This window comes from Formica exsecta, unplaced genomic scaffold (assembly GCF_003651465.1).
Source record: "Formica exsecta isolate Colony F162 unplaced genomic scaffold, ASM365146v1 scaffold303, whole genome shotgun sequence".
Taxonomy (NCBI): domain Eukaryota; kingdom Metazoa; phylum Arthropoda; class Insecta; order Hymenoptera; family Formicidae; genus Formica; species Formica exsecta.
This window is the reverse complement of record NW_021850289.1, coordinates 133,453-144,683: the sequence shown is the minus strand read 5'-3', so window position 1 is coordinate 144,683 and position 11,231 is coordinate 133,453. Positions and strand designations below refer to the sequence as shown.

Sequence of the window (11,231 nt, the reverse complement as noted above, 5' to 3'; positions counted from 1 at the left end):
CTTCCGATGATATTACTTGGCACGGATTTTGATGAACAGAGAAAATGTCCTATCCGTTCTGCCCGCTTTCCATCGCGTTCAATTTTGCCATGCCGATCGCATCGATAGATTATTCTCGCAAGAATTGCAATTGTAGATTGCGCGAAAGTTTAATTTAGTTCTATATTTTTGACATTTTTCTCATTTTTGTGAATCGTGGACTGTCTCTTAGCGTATTTAAAGAAGAAAAGAATAATTTTTGATTAAATTATTATTATAAAGACTATATTGAATTATAATGTTCCTTTAGAGATTTATTAGAATTATATTAAATTATATCATAAGATTTTAATAACAGATTTATTGTTTTTAAATGGAAACATATACAGCTATATTGGTGAAGGCTGTTAAAATCGCCGTTCTCTAAATAAACCGGTGTAGTTTAACTTCCTTTCTCTTTAAGTCAAGTCTATTACTTGCAACGTGAAAGATAGTTAAAGTGTCAAGTAAACGTCTTCCATTTAGTGACTCGATAGAGCAAAACTGTCTTCATCAAATGTGTTGTATAATCATAATCTGAATATTAATTAACATAAAAATGTGACATTGCGATATTTCTTAACGTTAAAATTTATATCTATCAAAAAAATAATGGAAATAATGATTATTTTAAAAATTTATAGTATATAATTATTACAGTTTAATATTTGAATAGTTAAAAATTTAATAGCAATTATAAAATTATTAAATATGTGTTTAAATAATAATTTTTTGTTGCTGGAAAGCAATTTGTCTTCAGTAACTTCCGCTAATCATGTCTCTCTGATCTTACGATTTATTTTCCGGCTGTTATAAAAAAATTACCGAGGAATATTGCCGCTGCTGTATCAGATGAGCAAATAATTTGCCTAGAATGTTCGCTTTCTCGACTGTGAGTTTACGTTAAAGACGAAATGGCTCCTGTATTCTGTCTTTAACGAACCTTACGATATACAGACAGCAGCGAATTAACGATAAGTAAATCAATTAAGAAACAGATGTAACGATTTCGCCATTCCGGATCACATCGGTAAAAAATTCAGGACTCGTTTCGAGATTGCGCCCGGAGGGATTTGGTATCTCGAGAGAGTGTTTTCTCCTACTTTCGTTGCCATTTCGCTTGCATCGCGAATCTCCTGGTCAGTGCAATGCCAATGCTCTTTCTCTCTTTCTCTCGAGCATAAAATGCGCTTCACGTAGCATATGAACGGCAGAATTCCGTTAGCGTTAGTTGCACGCGAGACGCGGATCAGGAAGAGTATAGCCACCGTGCCACAGAAATTGTTATATAAATCTTTGCAATTTATTTAAGAGGAACTTATACTTTGTTATAAGATATTTTCTTAAAATGAAAACTTGAAATTTATCAATGAATCCCACTGATAAAATTTGCAAATTGTAATACTTCAGATTATTGTATTTTTTATATAATGCTATAATTTTAATGTATTAAAAATATTATAAAATATATTATCTTTATTCATATATCTATATATCCAATAATATATAGATATACACTGCAATTATTGAATAAAGTTTGTAATGACAAAATCACATCTTACAAATTGTGGGATATATCAGATGACCCCGAAATTATACCATAATTAGCAACGCGTTTCCAATTACATTATATCTAATCGCTATCTATAGAGCAATTTGTATTCAATAGTGACAATAGCGACAATAGCGACTGCAATTCACGTTTCCCAATATATACATGCATGAATACAACAATATCGATATCGCTAAACTAGAATAAACATTGTTCTACACTACAACTAGGAAAAAATTCTGCAAACGACTTTATTGCCATGATTATTCTCATCTTGCATAATATGTATATATTTATACATGTGCCACATATATGTATAATCTTTATGTGTGACTCGAAATGTCTCACATTTTGTTATACGACGTACACGATTCTTTTCTATGTCTGTTAACGTTGGTTACTTCAATATAGCAAGTTATTAATTAGTGGATATTTTATTTGAACGAAATATTAATTATAACGCCATTGATTCTCTTATAATATTTGCTAATTTTTTTGGATATCTTCCATTTAAACATTTTGACTTATCGGTACAATTACTATATAAAAATATACGATATAAAAATTTGATATGCTCGGTAATCTACTTACCTCAAAATACAACTGCTGGGTCATGGCGACCTTGTAAAGAGAACATTTCTCTTGGTCGTGTGGCAGTAGCAGAGAACTGTCCACGTCGTAGAGCGTCTGCGTAGGCGCATTTTCGAAAATCGATGCCTCCTGATGCAATATACCTGCGCCGACGTTATGGGCCGGCAGGATCGGTCTCCAGGACGACGAGATCGCCTGCGCCACACACGAAAACGCAATGAAAGTAGCGTACGCGAGCAGGATCGACGTCATCTTCGGGCGGCTCGTTCCTCTCGAGCTACCTGCAAGTTGACAGATCAAATTTTTTAGTTTTTTTTATTATTGATTTCGATAATCATTTTGGAAATCATATATAAATTCTTTGTACTCCAAAGTGTTTTGCCTATTTTGTTTTATTTAAAAATAATGGATTGGAATAAATGTGGTTTTTGATATATTCATATTTTATACAAATTTCTTCGATCTTTTTCATAAAAAAAATTGTTTTACGTGTATTGCATTTCAAGATAAAAAAATAATTTACATCTGTATTTTTGAGACAAAAATTGACATTCTTGATTGCTTTGCTAGGCTCATTCGCACAAATAAATTGCAATTCAGCCAGTAGATTCTTTCGCTCGGTTCATGATAATCGCGGGTTTACGACTGCTCGATATTACATTGTTGCGGTGTAGGCAAACAAATCCCGGGAAAGTTACGTCGAATCGGATTCCGATGGAACGTAGTCCACCTCGGCTGTGTGCTTCGCTGGATACAATATAATGCAGAAAAAATACGGCGCGCACGCAACAGCATCATTTCGTTGCGAAATTTAATTCAGGCGAGCGTAACGAATGTTGTGTACCGCTTAAGAATGCAAGAATCGCGATGATAGTATCGCTACTTTTTTCATACTGTTTGCGTACTAGACACGCGATATTTTTATCTCATTATGTCGAGCGTCTTCGAGATGCCGTGATAGCACTTGCTAAACGGCCTCGCAATGAGATTAGACCTAGATACAAGTAAATACTGCAGCTAAATACTTTCTGCATTTTTTCTTCGCATACCCAGATAAATAGTGCCTTTTGTTAAGTATGCCTATCCTTGAACTTAATAATTAATTTCTAAATATATAATTGAATTTTGGCAACGTAATTACTCTAATAGTATCTTCTCAATATTTATTTATTTATTTATAATTCTATTTTAGTCGTTTTATTTATAATTACTCATTTTAGTTTTCAATTAAATATATTTCCATAGTGTGTTATCTTTAACAATATTGTGTTTATGCAATCTATTCGTATTTGCAAATACAAAAACTCTGTTTTATTATTTACATTTATATAAGTTGATATTTCAACACACTTCGATATTGGAACCACACTTTCTGACACGTTCTTTTACGTAATATCTGTCTCATGCTCGTAAAGTCGATGGAAACGGCAGTTTGTACGAAAAACGTGAAATTTGTATCGCGTTAAGAAGTAACGGGGAATGAGTTTTACGATTGATATAAGTCGCCGTCTATTAAATCTCGTTGTTTCTCGCAGTAGTTTGCTGTGCATTTAATAACGCGTTAATAATTTTCTAATTACTAATCGCCATTGCGCTAGAGTAGACTTCTAGATTTTAAGCTATCGATAACTGCATCAATTTTTTACAACTTGCACAAATATTTACAACATTAAATTATTTATATTTATATATGTATATATATATTAATAATCGAGAAACGTGAAAAAAAGTCTTTTATTTGTTAATATCATTGAATGAAATCAGAGACGAATTTTATACCTTGCCTTGGTTGTAAGTGAACCGGTACGACTAAACCCAGATATGTCAAACGGCAGTACTAACGGAATCCAAACGCGGGAATGAAGCAAAATGTAATCAACAGATCAATCAGATTAGCTTCCGGCATCGAAAGATCTACATATCCGATATAGAAAATTCACTCCCATCTTTAAAATAAAAAATGAATCCTCTCATGCTTATATATAAAACGCGAGAAATTCAAAATGATATGAAATTGAAAGTTGAAGTGGCACTAACGATAAGTAGAATATATCAAGATCTTTATATGAATGTTTCTAAAATTAATATAATGAAAAGTTTATTTTATGTAAGAAAAATATTAATAATACGTATAAAATAATTCTTATTTGATAGCGTAATTATATTTAATTGATACTAACGGTTCTTTGATATAGTTTTAATAATTTTACAAATTTGTTAACAATTTAATATAATTGCCGATTACTCGAAAATTTATTAATATTATTTGCATTATTCATTAATTAACCTTTTTTAAGTAATACCGGTTTATTATTTTTGAAAAAAATGCACATTTTAAATTTTAGTCATTGAGATATATTACTGAACGTTATGCACAATTCACTATAATAATGCTTTCTGTTTAAGAAGTGTGAGAGGAAATTTATCCCTTTGTGTCATTGTTTTTTAATGCTTATGTAAGCTGCATCATTCTCATCAACAGAGTCATTAATGCAACTTTTCACTTTGTCATAAGAGCTTCTGACGTATCTGTATAGAGTGTAGATTGCAGTTACTTTGTAACACTATCATGATCAAACAAATTGCGACCAACAGTGAAAGCTATCAAAGCAAAAATTAAAATGCAGTGTCCTGAATATTCCGGCGACGTTGAAACGACTATACCCTTTAGCATGAATCATGCCAATCTTCTGCCGGATTTATATGACATCAAATGTATATAAGTTTCTTCTTTGTAAAAGAAACGATACGTAACATATAGCTGTATTGTGATAATGTTATTATAACATTATTACATCTGGCTAATACGCAATATCATGTTATCGCGAAATTGATTAACATTCAATAAACAAATCAAAAGATTTATAATTATATTAGAAAATATTGTATTTATAGGACTTTCATGTTTTATAGTGTTTTTTAAGATTTTAATGTACGTATAGAGTCTAGTTATCTACTTTACAACTTACCACAATTCAATCAAATAAAATCGAGTGATAGAGACACTTCCGTAAAAAATCACAAATTCTATATAACAAACAATATTTTTTCAAGCGCTTGTAAGCACCACAGAGGATCGAACACTAGACGATAATCCGCGTAATGTTGTTAATGTTGCTTTTAAGAATCGCGAGATTTATATTCGCGCGTAAAACTCACCTAGAGATAGTGATCAGCGAGTTCTACAGTATGGAGGGAGGTAGATCCTCGCGGTCGTAGAACGGAAAGGTAACTGCCCGCTCGTTGAGCTGGTAAGCTCGCAGGAGGTACACACCTTTCCTCTACTTGGTTGTTTGATACACCTTTTGCCTCGTTTTCGAGCCTGTTGTCTCGCTCTTCCCCAACGTAGTCAGACATTGTCCCGATCGTACATTCGCTCATACGCATATGGAAAGTACGAATCATACGTAAATTAGTCAAATCAATTTTTAATTTTTTAAGTTTCTTTTTCATTTTTATTTTGTTAATATTTCGTGGATATTAAACTAGGGACACAATATGTCATCTCTTCAACCTTTCTTGAAGATTGAATTGTACATCACACATATATCTGTATCTTCGACGCGTGAGAAATACAATGGAGATGACATGTAGATAAATACAATAATTAATAATTAAAAGTGAATTACTATTATCTTTAATCTATCAAGATTATGATACTTTAAATAGAAAATGCGATGTTATTTCTTCACATTTGCTAAATGATATGTGATTTGATTCTGTTTAGCTTCACAATTTATTACATTATTATCGTAATTTAATATCTTGTGATATTTCTTTTTCTACTACATATAAAAACGTAGAAGCTGATTGAAATAAATATTGGATCACTTGGCCTTCAGGCTAAATGCACACTGATGCAATAAGCTATATATGCAAGTATAATACGATATAGCATAACAACTTGACATTTGTTACATCTATAGCTAATACGATCACTATGTCATAAATTATCTTCTAATTATTTATTTTTATTTAATGATTATTATTGTACAAATGTATAGAGTTCAATTAATTTCGATTTTCTAAAGTACTTAAACACTTTGTCTTAATGTACAATTAAAACTCCAAAATTAAACGATTATTTAAAAATAGATTATATCAATACACATTTAGTTTTTGTCGCTATATCGCTGTACTTTTTATTGTTACTTATTGTTTTATTTGTTTAATTTCACAGGTTTAATTGTATATAAAGCAATGTATTAAAATTTGCGTAGATTAAACTGAAGAGGGGCAATATAAGATATATGAGAGGTGATCGCTTTTTCGATTACGTATATATTCGTAAGCCCATATATAGAGACACAAACACATTTCTCTTTGCTTTTACTTTCTTTGGTATTTTACGTATATGTTACGTGGCGTGTAATTGTCAAATTTGATGGGGATGAGATCGAGTTCTGTTATAACAGGCTCGCGTGTGACGTAAATTTCAATCGAAGAGATAATAACGCAGATAACGGTGCTTGCGTGAAACGCGCTGGCAGTGAACAGTTTATTGAATCCCGTTGAAATGACATAGATCGATATGCGTATTATGCGTCACCGATCCTTCTGCTATCGAGGTTTATCAAGTTATTTCCATATTCGCAATTGATTGCCGGAAGCCTTTATAGCGTCGTTTATTCGCGAAACTAAAAGACGCTTTCAATGCGAAGGCGACTACCTGAATAATTCGCGTAATCGGAGATGACAGCGGATATACACATTGGCCAGTAATTTGCATACATAATTCGTTGATGAACATAACGTACCGGATAATCCCTTGAACCATAGATTTCTTAACGAAGTCAATTTCTTTTTGGTGAATATTGATGACATCTTAATTTCCAATTTGAACTTTCTAAGGCTCTCACACAAATGTAATAAAATTTGTATAACAGATATTATACAATTGAATGTGTTATGCAATTGACGAGAATAATATGTTCGAATTTTATTCGACATAATAAAATAGCTTTGTAACATTAAATTCGATAAAAAATGAGTTTTAAATTTGTCTCAGAATCTCTATGACTAAAGGAGCATTCGTAAAATGAATTAAAACGACGGTCGCGAACGCGATTGAGTATCGGAAATCCAGTCTACCTGATGAAGGTAGACAGTCCCGACGAAGGCGGCGAACGTGTCGTCATCGCGCGACAACCGCAATCTTTTTTCCCTCTCGATGTTCTCCTCCGCTATAGAAAGTGAGCACAGGCGTGGTGCGTAAGTGTATTGTACAGAGTATAAGAGAAACCTTTATAATGAATTACGAAACACCTCGATCCAGACCCGAATATCCGGCTCTCGAGGTAGTTGAGGATGCCTCACGTATAAAAATCGAATCCGGTCGAGGCTGAAGAGCCAAAAAGTTTCCTTTCTAGATCATAATAGAGCTACCGAGTCGGCGAGAGTAATTATCAAAACCGGATCTAGAAGTTGCATATGAGTCGTTCCCTCATTTTATGCATGCTTTCTTTGATATAATAATCGTGATAAAAAAGAAGGATGATATCTTTCTTACAACATATAAATGATAACCGGTTGACAGCGATAAGTATGTTGTATAAGTACAAATTTTGTCACTTTTACTGTTACTTTCACTGACGATAATTATCTATGTCAATACCATGTTATGGATTATTTCGCGTACATAATTAAATTAGCTAACTAGTAATTATCGATTAATATATATTATATTCATGTACATTAATAAATTTGTATGGCAATTAAAGTTGAATAATTTGCACCACATATAAAATTATTCCGAATTTGAAAGAAAATATGTATTTCTTTTTAAAATATAAGTTAAATTATAAGTTTTATTTTAGATGGATTTATTTTCATCGCATAGATTTGATAATAATTATAATATAAAAAGAAGAAGCGAAAAAAGATAACAGTTTCGATCACAATTAGTTTGAGATGTTAAATCAGCGATCTTGATAGTCTATTATACGAAAAAAGAAAATTAATTTTATGGTTTTTATTTCTTTCTCTCTCTCTCTCTCGTTGTATATTTTTCATACATGAAAATATTCATTTAATCATTGCAAATTCGGAATATCAGCTCATTTATAATTGGCGTGACAGTCATATATCTCATGAAATGACATCCTGCTTCACTACATGTCATGTAACTGGTGCCACACGCGTATCGGCATCATCGGGTTTCAAAACCGGATCGAGAGAATGCACAATGCTACCCGCCGAAAAATCCTTTCCTTCTTTCTCTTTCTCTCTCTCTCGGGATCGTTGATTGCATTACATAAACCGTGTGTTGTATATAGGATCTTTCCCAACACACAGAATAATGGCAGAAAATCCGATTTTATCGGATAGGCTTCCAAAGAGTTTTCTGCGCGTTAGGGGTTTCGCGCATTTGACCGGGTAGCGTTTGAGGAATTATGACTCACCAACGTTATTACGTTTATTTGCGTCACTCGGGATGCTAATGAAGAGAAAACTGGAATTAGAGTAAACGCTCGACCGACGATGTTTCCCACGAAATTGAATGATCGAGTTGCGGTCACGACTTTGTTTCGACCTTCCTATGTGACCGAATTAGGGCAGCATTGCTCTGATCATTGAATTGATCTCAGTTTGAACTGTGATCGACTAATTGAGCTCAATCGAACTGTTTCATGCTTTTACTTAATGTTCCTCATTTAATTTTAATTTTGTCTCGTTATTATCGGAATGTTTATCGCAGCATCGGCAATTCTCAATTGTCTTTTATGCAGCATTTTCTATTTGTTAATAATTTTATTTTTATTCTCATAAAAATATATATACATTATAATATTTACATAGTTATTACGCGTTGTAATACATAAACAGTGCGTAGATGTATAAGTATACGCGCTGCAATCGCATTTACATTTTAAATGCGATGCGTTTTCCTGACACACTTTCTGCATCAAACGGTGCGATAAAACCCGCGTGAAAACTGTTTGATAATCAATTTGTTGTAATTGCCGTTACTGTTTTAATGCACTCGCATTTATTTCAAACTATTGCAGCATAATATATAACATTAATTCATTTTGTTGCGTGTTATTTCCCGCCGGATGTGTATAATGGCATCGATGTAAAACAACCATGCAATTATTTAAGTACACTCTTTTATGTTCTTTCGTGTTACACTAATTAATTGTAAGTGTTTTAATATTAAAACAGAGACGAAATATATCCTCGATTTCGCAATCACGAATTTTTTGACGAAGCGACTTTTTTCAGCAAAATTAAATTTTTTTTTGTCAATTCTTTTTATCATGATTCATTTTATTTAATCGATTCAGAATCAATCTTTTCAATAAAAATATTAAAGAGAATTTAATAGGAATTCAGAATAAAATGCAATTTTCTAAGATAAAAATTTAAGAACTTGATATACAAATTTTAATCATCGTAATATTAAAAACAGCCAGCAGAGAATTTTACAGATATAATATAACTTATATATTACATATTGTATGTTATACGTGAGAAACTAGGGAGAAATGAGAAAGGTTTTGTGTTAGTTATCTGGTTTCGATGATCGATTTATTAATTAACTGGATATTTAATCGGAGCAAATTTAAAGTTTGTTGCACAATTTATGATGTAGCAATGATCGCTCGACATGCCATGAAAAGTCTAATTTCATTTGCGATTCTATCGATATTTAATTGCAACGATTACCTGACACAGATAATCTGAACTAGTTTTTGTCCTTGTCTATCTGTTTGAGATATTAGATTCATGTTTTTGATGACATATTTTGTGACGAAATTTATGTTGATTCTATTGAATCTAAAAATTTATGAAATTTTTTTGCATTCTCTGTAAACATAAGAGTATAAGTTTTGTAACTTTGTATATTAACGCTAGCAATATTAATTTGTAACCCTCAAGTATTTAGAATGCAAAAAAAAAAAAAAATAAGTGTATACTCTCGTAAAAAGGAAAAATATATAATCCTACAAACGTTGCTGCGGTATTTGTAGCAAAGTGAGATTGGGGAAAGGGAATATCCTTGCACTTGATATTCATGCGTTGTGAACACGTACATAATACGCTTGTCGAAAGTCGTTGAACGAGGTCAAACGACTCATTGCTACGTGCGAGCCTTCGTGCTTTTTGATCGAGCTTTTAATTATGTATATATCTTTTCCTCGTTACAAGTTGACGATTTCTCTTAACGAGCGTCGACACGCATGGTCGATTATAATAATAGGACTAATACTATTATATATATGTTCCGCTCGGTAATAAATTACAATCTTAGACTCGATGGGAATTACCAATTCTCGTCCCAATTAACGTAGTTTTCTCCTTTCTACCTGAAGTAGACATCTGAATTAAAACAGAATCAAATAAATTATTCGCCCGTGTATCTTCTTAAAAATAGTTTTAAGATCTTTAATTCTTTATGATCAATACAAATTTTTCATATTTTTATTCTAATAAATCAAAAAGTTAAAAAAAAATTAAAGTTTAAAAAAATATTTTTATCTATTTATTTTAAAGTTCTCTGAATAAAAAATATATTGCACTATATAACTCGATAGATCCGTTATCTTTAACAATCTTAAATCTATGTGGTGTATCTTTACCGGAAGTCGGTCGCAATGTCCTCGAAGAAAGTCTATTCAGACAACCGTACAAGCGTAACTTTATCTGTTTATCTATACTTGAATGTAAAGGGAAACTCATGGGAAGTCGCGGGAAATGTTGGGTTCTGGAAAAAATGCAAATCATTGATTGCCTCCTCCCTCCCCCTTCCCTTTCCTCTCTTCTGTCTTTCTCTCTCTCTCTCTCTTTTTTCTCTTTTTGCTCTCACCTACAGTGCCAGTCTACCAAAACGTTTCTCTTTTTATCAAATACCGGAAGAAACCGACACCGCACCGGCGAAAGGATGACCCTACCCTGGAAAACGAAAGTCGATTCGCGTGTATAATTACTGTACAGAATAGACTGCATAGAAACGCGCCTGTGTATGTTAGAGAGTGATAATATGGGTTTGAGCATCGTTAGCCGGTTACATGGATCTTTGAGAAAATTTTACCAGATACCATATATATATATATATATATGGTATCTG

At 32.4% G+C, this 11,231-nt stretch overlaps 2 protein-coding genes across 2 annotated transcripts in view; one reads left to right on the top strand and one right to left on the bottom strand.

Moving 5' to 3' along the window:
* LOC115237674 overlaps positions 1 to 5,357 on the bottom strand; it is an 18,311-nt gene extending 12,954 nt beyond the window's left edge. Inside the window, exons 1-2 of the mRNA XM_029810879.1 lie at positions 5,321 to 5,357; positions 2,162 to 2,442 (exon numbers count right to left, since the gene is read on the bottom strand). Of these exons, the coding sequence (XP_029666739.1) occupies positions 2,162 to 2,413 (252 nt within the window). The 5' untranslated portion in view covers positions 2,414 to 2,442; positions 5,321 to 5,357. The remainder of the gene's footprint in view (positions 1 to 2,161; positions 2,443 to 5,320) is intronic.
* The window catches only part of LOC115237666 (coiled-coil domain-containing protein CG32809), an 89,874-nt gene that overhangs the window by 25,321 nt on the left and 53,322 nt on the right, over positions 1 to 11,231 (top strand).